At 44.4% G+C, this 26835-nt stretch overlaps 1 protein-coding gene across 1 annotated transcript; it reads left to right on the forward strand.

The window, feature by feature from the left end:
- The first annotated feature begins 2724 nt into the window (after positions 1-2724).
- Positions 2725-25747, forward strand: LOC138657540 (uncharacterized). The gene is made up of 4 exons (XM_069745310.1): positions 2725-2893; positions 3040-3198; positions 4138-5017; positions 25727-25747. Exons 2-4 carry the CDS (start codon positions 3059-3061, stop codon positions 25745-25747), a joined length of 1041 nt encoding a protein of 346 aa, XP_069601411.1. The 5' UTR covers positions 2725-2893; positions 3040-3058.
- Positions 25748-26835: the final 1088 nt, after the last annotated feature.

Genomic DNA, 26835 nt, shown 5'->3' on the forward strand with positions numbered 1-26835 from the left:
AGACTCCGGCTTTAGAGCCCAGAATTCCTACTCCGGATTTGTTCTTTGGGGACAGATCCAAGTTTTTGAACTTTAAAAATAACTGCAAATTGTTTTTTGCTTTGAAACCCCGTTCTTCAGGTGATCCCATTCAGCAGGTGAAAATCATCATATCCTTGCTGCGTGGTGATCCGCAAGACTGGGCTTTTTCTCTTGAAACAGGGAATCCGGCATTATTGAATGTAGACGCATTTTTTCAAGCGCTCGGATTATTGTATGATGAACCAAATTCTGTAGAGCATGCTGAGAAAACACTGTTGGCCCTGTGTCAAGGTCAGGAAGCGGCAGAGTTATACTGCCAGAAATTTAGAAAATGGTCTGTGCTCACTAAATGGAATGAAGAGGCTCTGGCTGCTATTTTCAGAAAAGGTCTTTCTGAAACCCTTAAAGATGTTATGGTGGGCTTTCCTACGCCTGCCGGTTTGAACGAATCTATGTCTCTAGCCATTCAGATTGATCGGCGTCTGCGCGAGCGCAAAGCTGTGCACCATATGGCAGTATCCTCTGAGCATAGTCCTGAACCTATGCAATGTGATAGGATTTTGACTAGAATAGAACGGCAGGAATTCAGACGTCAGAATAGGCTGTGTTTTTACTGTGGTGATTCGGCTCATGTTATCTCTGATTGCCCTAAGCGTACTAAGAGAGTCGCTAGGTCTGTTACCATTAGTACGATACAGCCTAAATTTCTCTTATCTGTGACCCTGATTTGCTCATTGTCGTCCTTTTCTGTCATGGCATTTGTGGATTCAGACGCTGCCCTGAACTTAATGGACTTAGAATTCGCCAGGCGCTCTGGTTTTTCCTTGCAGCCTTTGCAGAGCCCTATTCCTTTGAGGGGCATTGATGCTACACCCTTGGCAAAGGATAAACCTCAGTACTGAACACAGATGACTATGTACATGGCTCCTGCACATCAGGAAGATTGCCGTTTTCTGGTGTTGCATAACCTGCATGATGTTGTTGTGCTGGGATTTCCATGGTTACAGGAACATAATCCGGTGCTGGATTGGAAAACTATGTCTGTGACTAGTTGGGGTTGTCAAGGAGTACATAGTGGCGTTCCTTTGATGTCAATTTCCTCTCCCCCCTCTTCTGAGGTCCCTGAGTTTTTGTCGGATTTCCAGGATGTATTTGATGAGCCCAAGTCCAGTTCCCTTCCTCCACATAGGGACTGTGATTGTGCTATTAACTTGATTCCTGGTTGTAAGTTCCCTAAGGGCCGACTTTTCAATCTGTCTGTGCCAGAGCATGCCGCCATGCGGAGCTATGTAAGGCTACGTTCACATTAGCGTCATGCGACGAAGCGTCGCCGACGCACGACAACGCATGCGTCATGCGCCCCTATCTTTATCATTGGGTACGCATGCGTTGCGTTGTCGTGCGTTTTTGTAATAACGCACGACGCATGCGTCGTTTCACCGCACCTGGGTGGCGTCGGAGGCGCTACATGTTGCATTTTTGTAGCGTCTAAAAAACGCATGCGTCGCACTTGCGTCGCTAGTGCGTCATCATTGCGTTACAATTTCCCATTGAAACCAATTGACAACGCACTTGCGTCGCGTGTGTGCGTCGTGCGTGCGTTGTGCGACGCATGCGTCGTTAAATAAAATTAAACAAAAAAGTGTCTAGACAGTGCAAACAGTGATAAAAACATCCCCCATATATAAAGATAATGTTGGATTGTTTGTCACTTCTGCTGCAGCATCTAGAGGCAAGACATCACACCAGACGACTTCAACTTTTATTCATCTGCTGTCCAGAGATGTAAGTATAGAATGATTCTGTGCATTTTCTACATGTTTTATTTTTAAATTGTTTTTGCAAGTTGTGTATTATATTCTGCACTGTGGTTGTTTAAAGATATTGTTGTATTTTTAGTCTGGTTGTGATGTATGGCGTTGTATAGGATGGCGTTTCATTGTCTGCGGCCTAGATTATTGTTCTTTCCAGGATAGATTTTTCTTTTCCATTTATTGGTTTGGTGGTGTTTTTTTGTATTCAGTTGTGATGTTTTATTCTTGCGTTATATGATGGCGTCTGTTGTGTATTTGTTTTCTTATCTTTAGGCTTTTGTTTACTCTGGCATTGAGTTGTCTCTGCCATTGTTTCTTTTAATCAATGTGGCAGTGTTGTTTGCTCAGCGTTAGTTCAGTTGGAGTGCAATGTTCTTTGTGGTTGAAATGTAAATGTTTTTTTTTTTTTTTTATATTTTACTATGTTCCGCTGTATTGTGCATAGGATAAATTTTATTTTGTTCTTTATTTCAGAATTGCATTAGTCATGGCCAGTGACTCAAGCCACACCCCACCGCTGAGGAGTCCGGTGAGTACATGATCTACTATTGCTTACTATTCGCTGTCATTTGTAGATTGGTCACTCAACTTTTTGTAAACTATTTTGCAGGCTTCTTCAAGTGAGGAGGAGAGCCAGGAGGAACAGAGGGAGCAGGAGCAGAGACCAAGGGAACAAGCTGTGGTTGCAGGACGGCGAGTAAGTTTTTATGTCAAACCTATCCCTTTTTTTTCTTTTAGTTTTTTGTTTTTGCGGGTATGGTGGGTGGTGGGAGGGGTGGTGGTGGAGGTGGTAGGTGGTGGTGGAGGAGGTAGGGGCAACAATTTTTATCTTGCAAACATTAATATTTTCCATTTATTCTAGGTTTCACAACGGGCCCATGATGACCCACTGGATATTGATATGATGGTGGCATCCATAGAGGAACGGGGCCCGTTGTGGGACAGCCGTGACCCCCGGCACGCGGACCAGGGCGTGTTGCGCCGTTTGTGGATAGAGGTGGCACAATCGCTGTGGGATGGCTTCGACAGCGCTTCCCCCACGGGCAAAGCTAATTTTCGTAAGTATTTCCAAAATGCTGCTGTGAGCCAACATGCCAGGATTACACAACCGTCTGTGATGTCTTCTATTGGGATTGCACACGGTTACGTAATCGTTTTCAATATTTTCTCTAAAACTTTTTTTTTTTTTTTAATTTATACACAGTTAAACAATTGAAGACCAGATGCGCTCCATGAAGGACCGTTTCAAGAGGGGCCTGAAAAAGGAGGGACAGATCCGTAGTGGTGCTGCAGCGTCAAGGACCTCTGTCTACAAATACAACCGTATTTTGCAGTTCTTGCGACCGGTCCTTGACAGCAGAGAGTAAGTATAGTACCTATGCACACACCTAGTTTTTACAACATGCATATTCACGTACTATATTCCAGCCACGTAGCTTATTGCTCAGCCATTTTTTGGGGCAAGTACGAAGTATAGAAATGAAGAAAAAAATTCAAGCTCACCGAGGCGTGAAAAGTAAAAAATACATACTTTTATTCACTTCAATCATAAGCAGAGGATGAAACATCAGCACAATACAATAGACACTATCTACGCGTTTCAGGTGACAGGGAACATCAGACCTGAAACGCGTAGATAGTGTTTTTATTGTATTGTGCTGATGTTTCATCCTCTGCTTCTGATTGAAGTGAATAACGTATATAGTTTTTACTTGTCACGCCTCGGCGACCTCGAATTTTTAGTTCATTTCTGGTCTTCTCACGCTTGACACAGCGGCTCCGTGCTCCGAGCCTTCTGGGATTACTACAATGGTGAGCTTGACTTCCTATTTTTTTCCCTAAAATCCAAAGTATACAGAACACAGAAAGATAGTAGATTGGCCATGCCCGGGCAATATTTCATAGTGGAGTAGTATATTGCCCATCCAGGTGTATCCCAGTTTTTTTACACAAAAAAACTTAAAATATAATAGACACGGCATACCTTCTACTGCAAGGCAGGTTATGTTCCCATGGTTGCTCAGCTCGCAGGACCTGTGATGACGTCTCGGTCACATGACCGTGACGTCATGGCAGTTCCAACGCTAAGCATAATTGTCGGGCGTTACAAACCGCAACCATGGGTGACTATTTTTAAATAAATAAATGCATTCTTTTTTTAATATTAATGCGGCATATGCAGTGTCAATATTAAAAATAGGTTAATATTAACGGCGGCAATGGATACCGCCGGTAAAGTTAATTAATGACGCATGTGAAATGTTATATTTAGTATACTAATGGTTTCCTTATGTTTTCACAGAACACACAGCAGCACCCGCGAGACTGTCCGACCCTCTGGAGCGGTCCTTCGTGAAGCGCCATCTGAACTGTCGCAGCCATCCCACAGCGAGAGCAGGTCTGCACCACCACAATCTGGCGAACCGGCAGCCGGTCCATCAGATGTTCCCCTGGCCGAGGCCTCTGTCGCTCCTTCCTTCGGGTCTTCCCAACAGCGTCAGTGGGCCTCGGACAGGGCGGTCCTGCCCAAATTTTTACATTTGAGCACCGTATTCCAGAATGGTTTCAAGGCGCTGTGCGATAAAATGTCCAATATCGACCGGCGTCTTGAAAACATAGAATCGGAGCTCTCGAGGCCGGCCAAACATTTTTTTAGTGCCATTCACAAGGGCATGGTTGAACATCTTACGCCGGAACTCCAGATTTCGGTCATGCAGGGCTGCAACAACGCATATGTCACTGCTCTGCAGCAGGCTCGGGTCATGCAGTCAGCGACTACAGTGCCCGCAGTACCATCGCTGGCTGCCATGACTCCGACTCCTGCTGCAGAGCACCACCACAGAGCTCCGCGTGCCGAGGGCCACCGCCACCGCCACCACAGAACAGAGTCCCAAATTTCTGCTCCTGCCAGGCCTTCAAGGGCACACAGACGGGAAGCCGACCCACACCCAGAGGGAGAGAGGAGGAAAAAAAAGAAGAAGACGACAAGCACTACAACCTTGGCTATGGCTGCTCCCAAAACAACCACCCTAATTACACAGCCTGGGTCGACCCGAAGCACACCAAGTACCCAGCCTGGGTCTACACGGAGTACACCCAGTACCCAGCCTGGGTCTACAAGGAGCACACCAAGCACTCAATCTGGGTCTACCCGGAGCAGGAGTAGCCAGCCAAGGACACTGGTCGTCCCTCCTCCTCCCTCACCTCCTGCTTTGGCACTCTCGCCACCGTCAACTGGCTGGATTGATGTCGGCATCCCGTCTAGTGTCATAGAGTATGCTGCTTCCTCTCCCTCGTCCTCCTCCTCGGTCTCCTCAACACCCCCCAAAAGTGGGGTATATCAATCCCCCTTAATTGCAGATATAGATACCCCATAACATTTCCCATTTCTTTTTTTTTGTGTCCCAAATAAAATTGTTATTTTTTTAAAAAATACTGAGTTTTTATTGTCTATAATAAAGTTTGCACCAAATCACACCGTGCGCCGTAAACAAATCTTGTGTTTGTAACACCTGATGTGCAATGTCTGACAATATTTTATAAATATTTTTTTTCATTTTTTATAGGGCTGTCGCTCATTGTACTATGAGATGTTACAAACACAAACAGCATTGCTCAATATATCAATTTTAAAATGTACCATCACACAACGATTTCAGTAACGATATAGTTGGTTTTTGTCAGTAACCAACGTTATCTTTTCTGAAATCGTACAACGATTAGGCCCCTGCTGGGAGATTTTTGGTGTCAGCGAATGATTAGGAATTTTTGGGGGTAACTGATCACACGCTGTCATTGTTGGATCGGCGTGTTTGACACCGATCCAGCGATGTCTTTGCTGTAAACAAGGGAATATTGGGTTACTAGCGCAGTGTTTTAAACACTCAAAAAAGTGAACAATACCCCCCCCAAAAAAAAAAAAAGGTGTCAACCACGTCCCTCGCCGTCATCTTTCCGCAGTGACTGACACTGTGATTCCCGCCCGTAAAGCAGAGCACACCGTTGACTTAATAATAAACGCTGTGCTGTGCTTTAGGGCTGGCACAGTACGGAAAGCTGACGGCGATGGACGTGTCACACACCGGAATGTAAGGGTTTTTTTATTTTTTTAAATTACATTTACAATGGTAAACAGGTAAAACATCGTGAGTGCGGCCATGCGCTTACCCATATTACACGGGGACTTGCTCTTTTTTTGTCGCTGGAGAGCTGTCTGTGTGACAGCTCTCCAGCAACCACGCGACGACTAAACAACGATCACGGTCCGGTCGTATCACTGGTCGGTATCGTTGGATAATCGTTTTATTACGGTACCTTAAGAATATTGGTCAGGTGAGGTGGTAGCAATGTTCACAGTGTCGCCACTATTTGACTCAGGACGTATTCTAGCATCCTGAGTGCAATAGTGTTAACTCTGTAGAGTTTTGCAAACATGATCGTCTCCCTCCTTGTCAAGCCAGGTTCCATATGCAAATAGTCTGCAGGATTAAAAATGGTTGACAAGGTGGGAGCCGATCATGTTATACGTCAAAACTATGGAACACACGGCTGAAATATTTTTTTGTTTTGTCACAGTCCATTTGGGTACTGGTGCTCAAATAAATTTTGTGGGACACACATTAGTTTATATAACATTGGATTTTAAAATTTGATTACTATGGAAAAACATATGGGAGATTTGTTTTGTGAAAACGGAAAGGCACAAGAAAGAACTTTATTTCAAAACACAACGCACTAGACAATCAGGGGACATTATAACAACATAACCTTACATAGGCTGGTAAACTGACATGGACTCAACAGTGTTTACATTACAGTGTTTTTATTGTATCATAATACCAAGATGAATTAAACCATTTGATCTTGCCATGAAACACGGCCAACATCTGAAACAAAGTATGCAGCAAATTGGTCCCTCATATGAGCAATCTCCACAGTTGTCCGCAGAGGATGATCTTGATAATCAGGCAATGGATTTGGTATGGGTTCATCGAGTTCCACGTTGACTCTCTCTTTATCAATAATAAAATTGTGGAGAACCACACACGCCTTCACCACCTCATCCACTGTCTCAATTTTCAAATTTATAGCGGATCCTAATAAGATACGCCATTTGGAGACAAGGATTTCAAAGGCGCACTCCACAGTTCTTCTGGCCCTGGACAGTTTATAATTAAAAATACTTTTGGTGCGGTCCAACCCCCGACTGGAGTACGGTTTAAGTAGGTTGCCACTCATTTGAAAAGCTTCATCCCCAACCACAACAAATGGCAGGGCCGGGCCTTCGGTGTTGGGAAGAGGTCGTGGCTGGGGGAAATTAAAATTGTTATCGTACAATCTTCGGCCCATATCAGACTCTTTAAATGTCCGTGAATCATTTGCACGGCCAAACGCTCCAATGTCCACAGCGAGAAATCTGCAGTCCGCACCTGCAATTGCCATGAGCACGGTGGAAAAGTATTTTTTATAATTAAAAAACAGAGATCCACTTCTTGAAGGGTTGGTAATCCTAATGTGCTTCCCATCCATGGCTCCAATACAGTTAGGGAAAGAACACACTTGTTCGAATTTTTGGGCGTTGGCCTGCCATATTTCAGTTGTAGGGATGGGTAAAAATTCCTCCCGGAGGTTGTCCCACAATGCGCGGCATGTGTCGGCAATAATACCAGACAGTGTGGAGACTCCAATCCTAAACTGGAAATGCAGTGATCTCAAGGTCTCTCCGGTAGCAAGGAAACTGACAAGAAGAAAAATAAATAAATGTAATTAATTAAATTGTTATGAAAGAATTTTTCATTCTTAATTACAATCCCCCACCCCACAAAACCAAAACACGTTACTTTAAAAAATGGCAAGAACATATAAATCCTTCACATTGCATTACGTACCGTAGAGTCACCAGCAGACGTTCCTCGGGGGAAATCGATTTACGGAGCTGCGTGTCCTGCCTGGAAATGGTTCCTTCCACCAGACGCATCAGATATCGGAAGCTGTTTTGCGACATCCTGGTGTATTCAAAGTATTTCTCCTGGTTCTCATTTAATTCACCAAACAGACAATGGTAGGCTCCACGACTCTCTCGGACTTCCACTATAGGGTGTAGCCAAAAACGCCGACGACTCCTTCTCCGTAGTTTGTCTCTTTTCCTCTGTTCATGACAGGCAATAGCATAAGCAATAGCAAGGGCTAATTCCAGCTCCATATTGAGGTAGATACTCTCCATGGGACGCTCCATCTTGATGCTTTATAGTTGGAAATAATCTATGCCGGGGTATATATACCACAATTACATTATACCCACCCTCATCTACCCATTGGTGGCATTATCTAGTGTCTAGACACTAGACCCACCCTCTTCTATTCATTGGTGGTATTATCTAGTGTCTAGACACTAAATTGTGTTGAAAGATTACATCATTGTTTGACAACGCATGCGTCGTAAAACGCTGCGTTTTTTGGAAAAACGCAACAAAAACGCACAAAAAACGCTGCGTTTTACGACGCATCCGTTCGACGCATGTGTCAAAAAAGGTGCGTTTTTGCGTGCGTTTCCGATCCGTCGTGCGTTGCGTCGGCGACGCTGCGTCGCATGACGCTAATGTGAACATAGCCTTAAGGAATCTTTAGAGAAAGGGCATATTCGGCCCTCTTCGTCACCATTGGGAGCGGGTTTCTTTTTTGTTGCTAAGAAGGATGGCTCCTTGAGACCCTGTATTGATTATCATCTTCTTAATAAGATCACGGTCAAATTCCAATACCCCTTGCCTTTGCTTACTGATTTGTTTGCTCAGATTAAGGGGGCTAGCTGGTTTACTAAGATTGACCTCCGAGGGGCATATAATCTTGTTCGTATTAAACAGGGTGACGAATGGAAAACAGCATTTAATACGCCCGAAGGCCATTTTGAATACCTTGTGATGCCATTTGGGCTCTCCATCTGTGTTCCAGTCTTTCATGCATGATATTTTCCGCAATTATCTTGATAAATTCATGGTCGTATTTTGGATGATATTTTGATTTTTTCCAATGATTGGGAATCTCATGTGAAGCAGGTCAGGATGGTGTTCCAGATCCTTCGTGATAATGCTTTATTTGTGAAGGGGTCTAAGTGCCTATTCGGAGTTCAGAAGGTCTCTTTTTTGGGTTTTGTTTTTTCTCCCTCGTCTATAGAAATGGATCCTGTTAAGGTCCAAGCTATTCATGACTGGATCCAACCCACATCTGTGAAGGGTCTTCAAAAATTTTTGGGCTTTGCTAATTTCTATCGCCGTTTCATTGCGAACTTTTCCAGTGTGGTTAAGCCCCTTACTGATTTGACGAAGAAGGGTGCTGATGTGACGAATTGGTCCTCTGAGGCTGTTGAGGCCTTTCAAGAGCTTAAACGCCGATTTACTTCTGCCCCTGTGTTGCATCAACCGGATGTTTCTCTTCCTTTTCAGGTTGAGGTCGACGCTTCTGAGATTGGGGCAGGGGCCGTCTTGTCTCAGAGGGAGTCTGATGGTTCTTTGATGAAACCGTGTGCTTTTTTTTCCAGAAAGTTTTCGCCTGCGGAACGCAATTATGATGTCGGCAATCGGGAGTTGTTGGCTATGAAGTGGGCGTTTGAGGAGTGGCGACATTGGCTTGATGGAGCTAAACACCGTGTTGTGGTCCTGACCGATCATAAGAATCTGATTTGCCTCGAGTCGGCCAAGCGGCTGAATCCTAGACAGGCTCGATGGTCCCTGTTTTTCTCCCGTTTTGATTTTGTGGTCTCGTATCTTCCGGGATCTAAGAATGTTAAGGCTGATGCCCTCTCTAGGAGTTTTTCGCCTGATTCTCCTGGAGTCCTTGAGCCGGTTGGCATTCTTAAGGAGGGGGTGATTCTTTCTGCTATCTCCCCTGATTTGCGCCGGGTGCTTCAGGAATTTCAGGCTGATAGGCCTGACCGCTGTCCTGTGGGGAAGCTGTTTGTTCCTGATAGATGGACAAGTAAGGTAATTTCTGAGGTTCATTGTTCAGTGTTGGCTGGTCATCCTGGGATTTTTGGTACCAGAGATTTGGTTGCTAGGTCCTTTTGGTGGCCTTCCTTGTCTCGCGATGTGCGTGCTTTTGTGCAGTCCTGTGGGACTTGTGCCCGGGCCAAGCCTTGCTTTTGCCTTTGCCGGTCCCTGAGAGGCCCTGGATGCATATTTCCATGGATTTTATTTCGGATCTTCCTGTTTCCCAGAAGATGTCTGTTATCTGGGTTGTTTGTGACCGGTTCTCTAAAATGGTCCATTTGGTACCTTTGCCTAAGTTGCCTTCCTCTTCAGATCTGGTTCCATTGTTTTTTCAGCATGTGGTTCGTTTGCATGGCATTCCGGAGAATATTGTGTCTGACAGAGGTTCTCAGTTTGTCTCTAGATTTTGGCGAGCCTTTTGTGCTAGGATGGGTATTGATTTGTCTTTTTCCTCAGCGTTTCATCCTCAGACTAATGGCCAAACTGAGCGAACTAATCAGACCTTGGAGACCTATTTGAGATGCTTTGTGTCTGCTGATCAGGACGATTGGGTGTCTTTCTTGCCGTTGGCCGAGTTTGCCCTTAATAATCGGGCTAGTTCGGCTACTTTGGCTTCACCTTTCTTTTGTAATTTTGGTTTTCATCCTCGTTTTTCTTCTGGGCAGGTTGAGCCTTCTGATTCTGGTGTTGATTCTGTGGTGGACAGGCTGCAGCAGATTTGGACTCATGTGGTGGACAATTTGACGTCTCAGGAAAGGGCTCAACGTTTTGCTAACCGCCGTCGGCGTGTTGGTCCCTGGCTTCGTGTGGGGGATTTGGTTTGGTTGTCTTCTCGTCATGTTCCTATGAAGGTTTCTTCTCCTAAGTTTAAGCCTCGGTTTATTGGTCCTTATAAAATTTCTGAAATTATTAATCCGGTCTCTTTTCGTTTGGCTCTTCCAGCCTCTTTTGCCATTCATAATGTTTTCCATAGATCTTTGTTGCAGAGATATGTGGTGCCCGTTGTTCCCTCGGTTGACCCTCCTGCCCCGGTGTTGGTCGAGGGAGAGTTGGAATATGAGGTTGAGAAGATTTTGGATTCTCGTTTTTCGAGGCGGAGGCTCCAGTATCTTGTCAAGTGGAAGGGTTATGGCCAGGAGGATAATTCTTGGGTTGTTGCCTCCGATGTCCATGCTACCGATTTGGTTTGTGCTTTTCACTTGGCTCGTCCTGATCGGCCTGGGGGCTCTGGTGAGGGTTCGGTGACCCCTCCTCAAGGGGGGGGGGTACTGTTGTGAATTCCGTTCTTGGGCTCCCTCCGGTGGTTGTAAATGGCACTTTTGTGAATTCTGCCCTTGGGCTCCCTCTGGTGGTTTTGAGTGGAACTGCCGCTCCTTGGGTTTAGCTTTAGCAGCTGCTTTCACTAATCGTCTCTCCTGGCTCTATTTAACCTGGCTCTAGTCTTCAGCCTATGCCACTTGTCAATGTTCTCTGGCTGGATTCACATCTCTGCTTGGATTCTCCTGGTTTCCTGACCAGTTCTGCAAAGATAAGTTCTGGCTTTGCTCTTTTCAGTCCACATGTTGTGGACTTATTGTTCTGTGCATTCTATTTTTGTCCAGCTTGTCATTATGGATTTTTTCTGTTAGCTGGAAGCTCTGGGAAGCAGATTTACCCTCCACACCTTTAGTCAGGTGTGGAGATTTTGTAAACTCTGTGTGGATTGTTTTGTAGTTTTTATACTGACCGCACAGTATCCTTTCCTGTCCTATCTATCAAGCTAGACTGGCCTCCTATGCTAAAATCTGATTTCATCTCTGCGTATGTTATTTTCCCCTCCTCTCACCGTCAATATTTGTGGGGGGCTATCTTTCCTTTGGGGATTTTCTCTGAGGCAAGATAGGTTTCCTGTTTCCATCTTTAGGGGAAGTTAGATCTTAGGCTGTGCCGAGGGGTCTAGGGAGCGTCAGGTACCCCCCACGGCTATTTCTAGTTGCGCTGCTAGGTTCAGGGTCTGCGGTCAGTACAGATACCACCTCTTTCAGAGCTTGTCTCATGTTGTTCCTAAACCACCAGATCATAACAGACCCCCTGGTACAGAGACTGTGATTCCTGGTACAGAGACTTAACAGTGCAGAGCCCCTGATTCCTGCTGTGCTGTAAAGGCTAAAGACTCAGAACGTATGCATATCACATTAACTCCCGAAACCCCAGGCAGCAGGATCCTAGGGACTACTCAGCCCACGGACAACAGAGGAACGACAAGTGCCGCTGTTTCTCGGCGACTATGTTGGAGAAGACGACCCTTCAAGCAAGTCCCCATCAGACTGATAAGTGTTCTTTTCTCAAGAGAATCCTGCTTAATTCTGTTACACTGTTTAACTCCCATATTTTTGCACTATTTTATTGCTAGTTATTTTCCATTGCTTGCTCCCTGCGAGGAGAACCTTATTACTGTTATTAAACCCCTCAACTGTTGGTCTGTCTGTTCCGTTGTGACATACTCAGTACCTGCATACTATTACACAGGAGACAGCGCTACAGTAAGTGCCGTCCCCCCCACGTGGTGCTGAAGCCGCCATTCATATCTTCTCTCCAGCAAATAAAGATCCCTGTTCCCACCCCCTGTGCGCCCGCCCGCTGTTAATAAAATACTCACCCGGCTCCCTCGCAGCGTCCTCTCCTGGCCGCACCTTCTCCTGTATGAGCGGTCACGTGGGGCCGCCGATTACAGTCATGAATATGCGGCTCCACCTCCCATAGGGGTGAAGCCGCATATTCATTACTGTAATGGGCGGCCCCACGTGACCGCTCATACAGGAGAAGGTGCGGCCAGGAGAGGACGCTGTGAGGGAGCCGGGTGAGTATTTTATTAACAGCGGGCGGGCGCACAGGGGGTTGGAGGGGGTGGGGACAGGGATCTTTATTTTAAACACGGAAAAGAAAAAAAAAAAAAGGATTTTTCATATCTTCTTTCCAGCGAACGCTGCTGGAGAGAAGATATGAATGGCGGCTTCAGCACCAGATGCAGGGGACAGCGCTTATCTCTAGCGCTGTCTTCTGCACGCTCCGTGTGGTACCCAGTGGGCACACAGGCGGCACACGTGTGCCGCACGTGTGCCACACGGATGGCCTACGTGCGCTCACGGACACACGGACACGGATAATTCCGGTACCGATTTTTCCGGTACCGGAATTATCTGGACGTGTGAGACTGGCCTGAGATGGTTCTACACCTTCATTGGAGTCCAGCTGTGTTTAATTAATCTGATAGGACTTGATTTGGAAAGGCGCACACCTGTCTATATAAAACCTCACAGCTCGCAGTGCAGGTCAGACCAAATGAGAATATTATATATATATACCTAAAATACAAAGGAAATGTGTCATCTTTAACTTTAGGCCTTTTAAAGATCGTTTCATCTTCAACTTGCTTAACTGTTCACAAGTTCACAATAGCAGTAATTTTGACCAAGGGTGCCCAAACTTTTATATTCCACTGTAGTGCAACATAGATTCATTGGAACACAAGGAACATCTTTGATTAGAAGTCTTTTATTTTTGATGAAGGCACTTCACTTGAGAAATTCAGCACTGGAACTATTGGCCAAAATTTTCTCTCCTTCCTTCTCGTCTCCAACAACTAATGTTAATCAGTTTTAGCATATGTGATTTTCAACATCAATTCCATACCTGTATTCTGATTGTGCCTTTAGATTAGTTTTGACATTGGCAGTTGCTTATTTATTCAGGGGTGCTAGTGTTTTCAATGCGAGACATAAGCATCTGTGTTTAAGGCTATGTGCACACGTTGCAGATTATTTGAGGTTTTTTTTTAGCGTTTTTGCGCTATAAAAACACTATAAAACCGCAAATAATCTTCATACATTAAGCATCCTATCATTTTTAATGAAATCCGCAACTTCTGTGCACATGATGTGCGTTTTTCCACATGAAAAACGCATTGCGGAAAAATAATGAACCTGCTCATTAATTTTGTGTTTTTTTCGCGGTTTTCCCACTGTCTAATGCATTGGGAAATGTCCGGAAAAAAACGCGCAAAAACCGCATCAAAACCGCGCAAAAAAACGCGTGCGGATTTCATGCGGAAATCTGGCAGAAATGTCCGGATTTTCACAGGAATTTTCTGCATGAATTCCTGAACGTGTGCACATAGCCTTAACCCCTTTACCCCCAAGGGTGGTTTGCACGTTAATGACCGGGCCAATTTTTACAATTCTGACCACTGTCCCTTTATGAGGTTATAACTCTGGAACGCTTCAACGGATCCCAGTGATTCTGACATTGTTTTCTCGTGACATATTGTACTTCATGACAATGGTAAAAATTATTTAATAGTACCTGCGTTTATTTGTGAAAAAAACGGAAATTTGGCGAAAATTATGAAAATTTCGCAATTTTCCAACTTTGAATTTTTATGCAATTAAATCACAGAGATATGTCACACAAAATACTTAATAAGTAACATTTCCCACATGTCTACTTTACATCAGCACAATTTTGGAACCAAAATTTTTTTTTGTTAGGGAGTTATAAGGGTTAAAAGTTGACCAGCAATTTCTCATTTCTACAACACCATTTTTTTGTAGGGACCACATCTCATTTGAAGTCATTTTGAGGGGTCTATATGATAGAAAATACCCAAGTGTGACACCATTCTAAAAACTGCACCCCTCAAGGTTCTCAAAACCATATTCAAGAAGTTTATTAACCCTTCTGGTGCTTCACAGGAATTTTTTGAAAGTTTAAATAAAAATGAACATTTAACTTTTTTTCACAAAAAATTTAATTCAGCTCCAATTTGTTTTATTTTCACAAGGGTAACAGGAGAAAATGGACCCCAAACATTGTTGTACAATTTGTCCTGAGTACGCCAATTCCCCACATGTGGGGATAAACCACTGTTTGGGCGCATGGCAGAGCTCGGAAGCGAAGGAGCGCCATTTGACTTTTCAATGCAAAATTGACTGGAATTGAGATGGGACGCCATGTTTCGTTTGGAGAGCCCCTGATGTGCCTAAACATTGAAACCCCCCACAATTGACACCATTTTGGAAAGTAGACCCCCTAAGGAACTTATCTAGAGGTGTGGTGAGCACTTTGACCCACCAAGTGCTTCACAGAAGTTTATAATGTAGAACCGTAAAAATAAAAAATCATATTTTTTCACAAAAATTATCTTTTCGCCCCCAATTTTTTATTTTCCCAAGGGTAAGAGAAGAAATTGGACCCCAAAAGTTGTTGTACAATTTGTCCTGAGTACGCTGATAGCCCATATGTGGGGGTAAACCACTGTTTGGGCGGATGGGAGAGCTCGGAAGGGAAGGAGCGCCGTTTGACTTTTCAATGCAAAATTGTCAGGAATTGAGATGGGACACCATGTTGCGTTTGAAGAGCCACTGATGTGCCTAAGCATTGAAACCCCCTACAAGTGACACCATTTTGGAAAGTAGACCCCCTAAGGAACTTATCTAGAGGTGTGGTGAGCACTTTGACCCACCAAGTGCTTCACAGAAGTTTATAATGCAGAGCCTTAAAAATAAAACAAAATTTTTTTCCCACAAAAATTATTTTTTAGCCCCCAGTTTTGTATTTTCCCAAGGGTAACATGAGAAATTGGACTCCACAATTTGTTGTCCAATTTGTCCTGAGTGCGCTGATACCCCATATGTGGGGGGGAACCACTGTTTGGGCGCATGGGAGGGCTCGGAAGGGAAGGAGCTCCATTTGGAATGAGGACTTAGATGGAATGGTCTGCAGGTGTCACATTGCATTTGCAGAGCCCCTAATGTACCTAAACAGTAGAAACCTCCCACAAGTGACACCATTTTGGAAACTAGACCCCATAAGGAACTCATCTAGATGTGTTGTGATAGCTTTGAACCCCCAAGTGTTTCACTACAGTTTGTAACGCAGAGCCGTGAAAATTAAAAAAAAAAATCTTTCCCCCAAAAATTATTTTTCAGCCCCCAGTTTTGTATTTTCCCGAGGGTAAGAGGAGAAATTCGACCCCAAAAGTTGTTGTCCAATTTGTCCTGAGTACGCTGATACCCCGTATGTTGGGGGGAACCACCGTTTGAGCGCATGGCAGAGCTCGGAAGGGAAGGAGCGCCATTTGGAATGCAGACTTAGATGGAATGGTCTGCAGGCGTCACATTGCGTTTGCAGAACCCCTAATGTACCTAAACAGTAGAAACCTCCCACAAGTGACCCCATATTGGAAACTAGACCCCCCAGGGAACTAATCTAGATGTGTTGTGAGAACTTTGAACCCCCAAGTGTTTCACTACAGTTTATAACGCAGAGCCGTGAAAATAAAAAATCCTTTTTTTTCCCACAAAAATTATTTTTTAGACCCCAGTTTTGTATTTTCCCAAGGGTAACAGGAGAAATTGGACCCCAAAAGTTGTTGTCCTATTTGTCCTGAGTACGCTGATACCCCATATGTTGGGGTAAACCCCTGTTTGGGCACACGGGAGAGCTTGGAAGGGAAGAAGTACTGTTTTACTTTTTCAACGCAGAATTGGCTGGAATTGAGATCGGACGCCATGTCGCGTTTGGAGAGCCCCTGATGTGCCTAAACAGTGGAAACCCCCCAATTATAACTGAAACCCTAATCCAAACACACCCCTAACCCTAATCCCAACAGTAACCCTAACCACACCTCTAACCCTGACACACCCCTAACCCTAATCCCAACCCTATTCCCAACTGTAAATGTAATCTAAACCCTAACTGTAACTTTAGCCCCAACCCGAACCCTAACTTTAGCCCCAACCCAAACTGTAGCCCTAACCCTAGCCCTAACCCTAGCCCTAACCCTAGCCCTAGCCCTAACCCTAACCCTAGCCCTAACTCTAGCCCTAACCCTAACCCTAGCCCTAGCCCTAGCCCTAACCCTAGCCCTAACCCTAGCCCTAACCCTAGCCCTAACCCTAGCCCTAACCCTAACCCTAGCCCTAACCCTAATGGGAAAATGGAAATAAATAAATTTTTTTAATTTTTCCCTAACTAAGGGGGTGATGAAGGGGGGTTGATTTACTTTTATAGCGGGTTATTTAGCGGATTTTTATGATTGGCAGCCGTCTCACACTGAAAGACGCTTTTTATTGCAAAAAATATTTTTTGCGTTACCACATTTTGAGAGCTATAATTTTTCCATATTTTGGTCCACAGAGTCATGTGAGGTCTTGTTTTTTGCGGGACGAGTTGACGTTTTTATTGGTAACATTTTCGGGCACGTGACATTTTTTGATCGCTTTTTATTCCGATTTTTGTGAGACAGAATGATCAAAAACCAGCTATTCATGAATTTCTTTTGGGGGAGGCGTTTATACCGTTCCGCGTTTGGTAAAATTGATAAAGCAGTTTTATTCTTCGGGTCAGTACGATTACAGCGACACCTCATTTATATCATTTTTTTATGTTTTGGCGCTTTTATACGATAAAAACTATTTTATAGAAAAAATAATTATTTTTGCATCGCTTTATTCTCAGGACTATAACTTTTTAATTTTTTTGCTGATGATGCTGTATGGCGGCTCATTTTTTGCGGGACAAGATGACGTTTTCAGCGGTACCATGGTTATTTATATCTGTCTTTTTGATCGCGTGTTATTCCACTTTTTGTTCGGCGGTATGATAATAAAGCGTTGTTTTTTGCCTCTTTTTTTTTTTTTTTCTTACGGTGTTTACTGAAGGGGTTAACTAGTGGGCCAGTTTTATAGGTCGGGCCGTTACGGACGCGGCGATACTAAATATATGTACTTTTATTGTTTTTTTTTTTATTTAGATAAAGAAATGTATTTATGGGAATAATATTTTTTTTTTTCATTATTTTGGAATATTTTGAAAAAAATTTTTTTACACATTAGAAATTTTTTTTTTTAACTTTGTCCCAGGGGGGGACATCACAGATCGGTGATCTGACAGTGTGCACAGCAGGACCTGGATCCGCAGCCATCTTGGATCCGGGGCTCGAGCAGGCAGGGAGGGAGGTAAGACCCTCGCAGCAACCCGATCACATCGCGTTGCTGCGGGGGGCTCAGGGAAGCCCACAGGGAGCCCCCTCCCTGCGCGATGCTTCCCTGCACCGCCGGCACATCGCGATCATCTTTGATCGCGGTGTGCCAGGGGTTAATGTGCCAGGGGCGGTCCGTGACCGCTCCTGGCACATAGTGCCGGATGTCAGCTGCGATAGGCAGCTGACACCCGGCCGCGATCGGCGGCGCTCCCCCCGTGAGCGCCGCCGATCGCGCTAGACGTACTATCCCGTCCATGGTCATGGGGGCCCACCCCACCTCGATGGGATAGTACGTCCGATGTCAGAAAGGGGTTAAGGATGAAGCCAATTTTAGTTTGCATTTTTATGTTTCTTCCTCTCTTTTTTCGCCAGCATACTGTAGTTGCATTAGGGCTTGTTGTTTGCTGGATGAGTTGTAGTTTTGAAGACACCATTCATTTTACCAAATAAAGTAAGGGGAAATGGCAAAAAAATTCCAGGTAAAATAGTGAAAAAAAAGCAAATCTGCCAATGTTTTTTGGTCTCATTCTAATGGCGTTCATTGTACAGTGAAAATGACCTGAATATCTATTCTGCAGGTGAGGAACCTTTAAGGCAATACTAAAATAATATTTTTTTGGTTTTACTATTTTATTTAACCCCTTCATGACCCAACCCATTTTGACCTTAATGACCTGGCCGTTTTTTGCAATTCTGACCAGTGTCCCTTTATGAGGTAATAACTCAGGAACGCTTCAACGAATCCTAGCGGGTCTGAGATTGTTTTTTTCGTGACATATTGGGCTTCATGTTAGTGGTAAATTTAGGTCGATAATTTTTGCGTTTATTTGTAAAAAAATGGAAATTTGTCTAAAATTTTGAAAATTTCACAATTTTCAAATTTTGATTTTTTTATTCTGTTAAACAAGAGAGTTATGTGACACAAAATAGTTAACAAATAACATTACCCACATGTCTACTTTACTTTTTTTTTTTACTTTTTTGCTAGGAAGTTATAAGGGTTAAAATTTGACCAGCGATTTCTCATTTTTACAACGAAATTTACAAAACCATTTTTTTTAGGGACCACCTCACATTTGAAGTCAGTTTGAGGGGTCTATATGGCTGAAAATACCCAAAAGTGACACCATTCTAAAAACTGCACCCCTCAAGGTACTCAAAACCACATTCAAGGAGTTTATTAACCCTTCAGGTGCTTCACAGCAGCAGAAGCAACATGGAAGGATAAAATGAACATTTAACTTTTTAGTCACAAAAATTATGTTTTGGCAACAATTTTTTTATTTTCCTAAAGGTAAAAAGGGAAACTGGACTGCAAAAGTTATTGTACAATTTGTCCTGAGTACGCTGATACCCCATATGTGGGGGGTAACCACTGTTTGGGCGCACCACAGGGCTCGGAAGGGAAGGAGCGCCATTTGACTTTTTCAATGAAAAATTAGCTCCAATTGTTAGCGGACACCATGTTGCGTTTGGAGAGCCCCTGTGTGCCTAAATATTGGAGCTCCCCCACAAGTGACCCCATTTTGGAAACTAGACCCCCCAAGGAGCTTATCTAGATGCATAGTGAGCACTTTGAACCCCCAGGTGCTTCACAAATTGATCCGTAAAAATGAAAAAGTACTTTTTTTTCACAAATTTCTTTTAGCCTCAATTTTTTCATTTTCACATGGGCAACAGGATAAAATGGATCCTAAAATGTGTTGGGCAATTTCTCCTGAGTACACTGATACCTCACATGTGGGGGTAAACCACTGTTTGGGCACACGGCAGAGCTCGGAAGGGAAGGAGTGCCATTTGACTTTTTGAATGAAAAATTAGCTCCAATCGTTAGCGGACACCACGTCCCATTTGGAGAGCCCCTGTGTGCCTAAACATTGGAGCTCCCCAACATGTGACCCCATTTTGGAAACTAGACCTCCCATGGAACTAATCTAGATGTGCGGTGACCACTTCAAACCCTCAAGTGCTTCACAGAAGATTATAACGCAGAGCCGTGAAAATAAAAAATCATTTTTCTTTCCTCAAAAATTATTTTTTAGCCCGCAATGTTTTATTTTCACAAGAGTAACAGGAGAAATTGGACCCAAAAGTTCTTGGTCAGTTTGTCCTGAGTACACTGATACCCCATATGTGGGGGTAAACCACTGTTTGGGCACACGTCGGGGCTCGGAAGGGAAGAAGTGACTTTTGAAATGCAGACTTTGATGGAATGGTCTGCGGGCGTCACGTTGCGTTTGCAGAGCCCCTGACGTGCCTAAACAGTAGAAACCCTCCACAAGTGACCCCATTTTGGAAACTAGACCCCCACGGAACTTATCTAGATATGTGGTGAGCACTTTGAATCCCCAAGTGCTTCACAGAAGTTTACAACGCAGAGCCGTGAAAATAAAAAATCATTTTTCTTTCCTCACAAATGATGTTTTAGCAAGCAATTTTTTATTTTCACAAGGGTAACAGGAGAAATTGGACTCCAATAGTTGTTGCCCAGTTTGTCCTGAGTACGCTGGTACCCCATATGTGGGGGTAAACCACTGTTTGGGCGCACATCAGGGCTCGGAAGGGAGGGAGCACCATTTGACTTTTTGAATGCAACATTGGCTGGAATCAATGGTGGCACCATGTTGCGTTTGGAGACCCCTGATGTGCCTAAACAGTGGAAACCCCTCAATTCTAACTCCAATACTAACCTCAACACACCCCTAACCCTAATCCCAACTCTAGCCATAACCTTAATCACAACCTTAATCCCAACACACCCCTAACCCTAATCGTAACCTTAATCCCAACCCTAACCCTAATCCCAACCCTAACCACAACCCTAACCCCAACAAACCCCTAACCATAACCCTAATTACAGTCTAATCTTAACCCTATTTCCAACCTTAGCTCTAATTCCAACTCTAACCCTATGGTTATGTGCCCACGTTGCGGATTCGTGTGAGATTTTTCCGCACCATTTTTGAAAAATCCACAGGTAAAAGGCACTGCTTTTTAGCTGCGGATTTACAGCGGATTTCCAGTGTTTTTTGTGCGGATTTCACTTGCGGATTCCTATTGAGGAACAGGTGTATAACGCTGCGGAATCCGCACAAAGAATTGAGATGCTGCGGAAAATACAACACAGCGTTTCCGCACGGTATTTTCCGCACCATGGGCACAGCAGATTTGGTTTTCCACAGGTTTACGTGGTACTGTAAACCTGATGGAAAACTGCTACGAATCCGCAGCGGCGAATCCGCAGCCAAATCCGCACCATGTGCACATAGCCTAATTCTAACCCTAACCCTAGTTCTAACCCTAATTCTAGCCCTAACCCTAAAGCTAGGTTCACATTGCGTTAGTGCAGTCTGTTCAACGCATACGTTGAACGGACTGCACTAACGCAAGTGCCGACTTTTGCACAGCACTAGCGCAGATGGAGCTTCTGCTAGCTCCATCTGCGCTAGCAGTGACGGACCCGGAAACGCTGCAGCCCGCATCTCGGGTCCATCACTCAAATGACGGCACATCGCTAGCGCACGACCACTGTGGGCGTGCGCTAGCGATGCGTCCGACATTGCAGTCTATGGCGGCGTTAACGGACTACGTTACACCGCGTTATGCCGCGGTGTAACGTAGTCCGTTAAACATAGAGCCATAACGCAATGTGAACCCAGCCTAACCGTAACCTTGACCCTAGCCCTAGCCCTAACGCTAACCCTAGCCCTAACCCTAGTGGGGAAAAAAAAATATTTTCTGTATTTTATTTTGTTTCCTACCTATGGGGGTGATAAAGGGGAGGGTTTATTTATGATTTTTTTTATTTTGATCGCTGTGATAGAACCTATCATAGCGATCAAAATGTACTTGTAACAAATCTGCCGGCCGGCAGATTCGGCGGGCGCACTGCGCATGCGCCCACCATTTTGCATGATGGCGGCGCCCTTGGAGCAGACGGACGGACACCGGGAGGGACACGGGAGGTCGGTAAGTATGATGGGGGGATCGGACAGCGGGAGGGAGATCGGACTGCGGGGGGAGCGGACAGGAGGATGGAGGGGAGCGGAGGATACTAGATGACAGGACGGAGGACGGAGGGGAGGAGATCGGTGGCGGTGGTGGGGGGCAGATCGCAAGCTCCAGCCATGGCTGATGCTATTGCAGCATCGGCCATGGCTAAATTGCAATATTTCACCAATTTTCATTGGTGAAATATTACTATCGCTCTGATTGAAATTGAAAGTGAAACGTCACTTTCAACAGCCAATCAGAACGATCGTAACCACGGGGGGGAAGGGCGCCAAGCCACCCCCCCTGGGCTCAAGTACAACTCCCCCTGTCCCTGCAGGTCGGGTGAAATTACAGTTAACCCTTTCACCCGGCCTGCAGGAGCGCGATCCGACCATGACGCATATGCTGTGTCCCAGGTCGGATTGGCACAGGTTTTCATGACGTATACGGTACGTCAAAGGTCGGGAAGGGGTTAAAACTGTCTTAAAACTAAAAATGTTGTAAAAAATTGTCCTGTAAAGTAATTTTCCAAGACTCGTATATTTTTACATCACTGGAGGTTAATGAAGATTTTTTTTTTGGATTGGCGAGCTTGGTGCATGTATTAATACCATTTTAGGGTAGATCAAACATTTTGATAGATTCTTATTGCCTTTTCTTTGCATTGTAGAAAGAAAAGAAAAACTGCAATTCTGGCTTTTTGATTTTTTTTTCCTCTATCCAGCGTTTAACGATCAAAATATGTTAACTAAGTACTGTTACGTTTTCATCTGATTTTGCAATAGTGGAGTTCATGTATTCATAAATCGACATGTAGTCACACATAGTGTGTACTCTATATAGGTTTGTATATTGGCCACATATTGTATTTATGCACCTGTACATTAGTTTAATACTAAGTGCTCATGCAGTTTTCCATGTAAACATGGTCCGCTAATGGCCGCAAGTCTCCAGACCAGAGCATGACCACTTCATGTATTTTTAAAAGGCTAAAAAAAGACTGTCATATACATAAAGAGTGAGTGGATATTGAGCTATAAAACTAACTGAAAATAAATAGCCACTCAAAAAACTCTGCTCCTTTTTTCCAGAGCCATAACTTTTTTATTTTTTTGGTCAATATGGCCATGTGAAGGCTTGCTTTTTGCAGGACAAGTTGCACTTTTGAACTACTCCATTGGTTTTAACATATCATGTACTGGAAATGGGAAAAAAAATGCAAAAACAGTGCAATTCCACAGTTGTTTTTTTTACCATGTTCACTAAATGCTAAATCTGACCTGCCATTATGATTGTCCATGTCATTACGAGTTCATAGATAACAAACATGTATAGGTTCTCTTTTAAGTGGTGAAAAAATTTTTTTTTTTAAATGACGCTATTTTTCAAGACCTGTAGCGTGTCCATTTTTCGTGATCTGAGGCTGGGTGAGGGCTTATTTTTTTTCAAGGAAATTTACAAAATTTAGTTTTTTTAGGGACCTATCCATGTTTGAAGTGCCTTTAGGGGTCCCATATATTAGGAAACCCCCAAAAGTGATACCATTTTATAAACACTACCCCCTGACATATTGAAGACTGCAGTCAGGTAGTTTATTAACCGTTCAGGTGATTTTCAGGAATTAATGCAAAGTGTGATGATAGGAATGAAAATGTGTATTTTTCCCACCTAAATGTCGCTGACTTCTGAACAGGTCACTGTAGCTGGCAGACTCTAAGGCCGGGGTCACACTAGACCGTAATACGGCCGAGTGCAATGCGATAAAATGCGATGCAATGCGATATGGGGCAGCTCCCACCAGCCGACTTTTTGTCGGCCGTTTTCCTCGGTCCGAGACAATCACAGCAGGAAAACTCTCGGCTCACTAGCACCCATATAAGCCTATGGGTGCGAATGAGACAGCGCACACCACTTGGATATCATCCGAGTGATGTGCGCTATAAGCGGACCCCAGCAATGGAGGAGATGGAGAAATTCATTTCTCCGCCTCCTCCACAGCTGTGCTCCGATCCTCCCTATGCGAGAGAATCAGAGCACAGACGCATGACACTCGGCTCCTGCTCTGCTGCGAGCAGGAGCCCAGTGTCATTAGCATATCACATCCGATGCTCTTGCATCGGATGCAATACGCTAGTGTGAACCCGGCCTAAGGCTGCTATTTGGTAGTGAAGTGCCATGGCAAACATCAGGACTACACAATCATGATCTGAGGGCACCAATTGGGATAAAGAGGAAACTCTGATAACCATTTATATGATGTAGTCACTATTGACAGCAGCATCTAAGGGGTTAAACAGATATGGACGGTGACAACACTGATCGTGGCTGATGCAGCAAGTTGTTAGCTACAGTGTCCAGCCAACAGCTGCAGGATTGTCACCTGTATGGGGATGCTATTCTCTTATATCTCAGGTCAGTTAAAAGACGTATTGGCCGTCATTAAGGGGTTAAAGCTGAGTGTATGTATGTGTGTGTATGTATCAAGCCCCGCCCACTTTACATAGCCACACTCACTCCACACGCAAAGCCCAGTCCACATGGCCCACGTTGTTTGCGCACACGGGTGGAGACACATTCACCTCGAAAGACATCATGTAACACTCACGAGCTCTGACGTCCCAGCCGCTGCGAGCTACAATCAGGGCCACGGCCTTCAGAGTATCAGTGCGCGGCAGGCACATGCAACATCTAGCTCTGTCGTGTCTAGAATGGAGATGCTCCTGTGAGGCATGATGTCAAGGGAAAGGGAGGAGCCATATGGATTAAACCGCTTTGCTCATAACAGGAAGTTGCTGTGCACGTGTGAGTGGAAGAGAGAAGTGAGGTGAAAATGAGAGGAGAGGGGGGAAAATGAGAGGAGTGAGGGGAAAATAGCGGAGTGAGGAGAAAATGAGAGGCGTGAGGGGAAAATTAAGGTGTGAGTGGAAAATGAGAGGAGTGAGTGGAAAATAGTGGAGTGATAGGAAAATAAGAGGAGTCAGGGGGAAAATGAAAGGAGTGAGGGGGAAAATGTGAGGAGTGGGGGAAAATGAGAGGAGTGGGGGAAAATGAGAGATGTGAGGGGAAAAATGAGAGATGTGACGGGGAAAATGAGAGGTGTGATGGGTAAATGAGATGAGTGAGGTGCTGCTGCAGTATGAGGCTGTGTATAGAGAAGAGTGAGGCGCTGCAGGGGGAGACTGTGTATAAGGCCACATTCACACGTTCAGTATTTGGTCAGTATTTTACCTCAGTATTTACAAGCCAAAACGACAAGTGGGAGAAAAATACAGAAGTGGTGATGTGTTTCTAATATACTTTTGCTCTAATTGTTTTACTCCAAGTTTTAGCTTACAAATACTGAGGTAAAAATACTGACCAAATAACATGTGAACGGGGTCTAATCATTTAAAACATTTAAAATAATTTTAAACGACTCCAGTTTCTAGTTCGACTGGCATTTGCAATGTCCATTAACAAGGCTCAGGGACAGTCCTTGAAAGTAGTAGGGATCGATTTGCAATCTGCATGCTTTTCTCTTGGTCAACTTTACATGGCCTGTTCAAGAGTTGAAACTGCTAAAAATCTGTTCATCTTTGCAACGGAAGGAAAAACCAAAAATGTTGTTTAGCAAAAGGCTCTTGAATGAGTTGAAAATAAAATACTATCAATACTTGGGTAATCATTTAGTTAATTTGTGTTGCAAATCTGTAGTGTTGAATATATGATGTAAAATGTTTTATGTGCAATATAATCATTATAATGTGTTATAACTAGCAAGAGTTAGTTACTATGCCCGGGCAACGTCAGGCTCTTCAGCTAGTATTCATATATTAGGATAGTTCTGATTTTTATGGATGCTGGAATATCAAATATTGTATTTTATTATTTTTACTCTTCTTTATTTTTAACAGGGCAAAAGGTGGGTGATTTGAATTTTTATGTTTTTTTACATTTTTAAACTATTCTCTTTTTACTTTTCACTTATCTTTCCCCCTTATTATACTACTAGATTGAGGTCCGATGCTATTGCATCAGGAGAGCGGTAATGTCACAATGGGGGCAGGGTTTGCAGCGTTGAAAATCTCTCCCCTTCATGTGCTCACCCACCAATTCTTTCCCCATGTGATGACTTCTCCCTTCTGTGCTCTCTTCTTTGACCTTTCTACCCATGTGCTATCCAGCTCCTGGGCATTGGAGGAAGGAAAAGACAATACTGACATTACAGCAGGAGATGTGGCACCCCAGGAGCTTGAGTACCACAGTAGTGCTGTCTTCCTCTCGGGGAGGATAGTGCTATGTCCAGAGACAAGTGGGATTCCCTATGGTAGGTTTACACACACGCACACACACACACACACATTCCAATTCCAGGCCAGGAGGGGGAGCTCAAATCCCTATTTTAAGGCAGCTTCCCTCAATAAAGATCCTGGGTTGGAGGCGGAGTGAGCTCAGTTTGGAGTAGGAGTCTGTGTGCAAGGACAGACAGGAGGGGAATACAGAGGAACGTGAGAGCTCCAGGAGGCCACAAGCAGGCCTCTGAAGAGCTATAGCGCAAGGAGTCGGGAACTGGGAGCCCGAGGCTCACGTGGACTCTATAACCCGGAGCAAAACCGGAGGGTACTGTATTACCAAAAACTCTGCCCACAATTACCTGTGGCACAGCAGCACTCAGGAGCCCGAAGTCAACAAGAACGGACCCCAGAACCTACGGCTCGAGCTGCATGCCATATAGGTACCTGTCCCAGGACAACAGAAGGAATAAATACCTTGTTGGGACACTTAGTGGCTGCAGAGACTTAGAGACAGAGAGCGCAGAGTGGTAGGCTCCCACCTGACTTACACAGGGAACCTGTTTGTCTCTGGACTGCCCGGACTTCTATGTGGACCTGTTTGCCGCTGCCCTGGACTGTGGCTGCTGAAGTCTTCAGTAAACGAGGTAAAGAGACTGCAAACCTGTGTCCTCATTCCTTACTGCACCCCTCACCATTCTACCATCTTCACACTGGGGATCTACTTCACC

This window comes from Ranitomeya imitator, chromosome 1, assembly GCF_032444005.1.
Source record: "Ranitomeya imitator isolate aRanImi1 chromosome 1, aRanImi1.pri, whole genome shotgun sequence".
Lineage (NCBI taxonomy): Eukaryota > Metazoa > Chordata > Amphibia > Anura > Dendrobatidae > Ranitomeya > Ranitomeya imitator.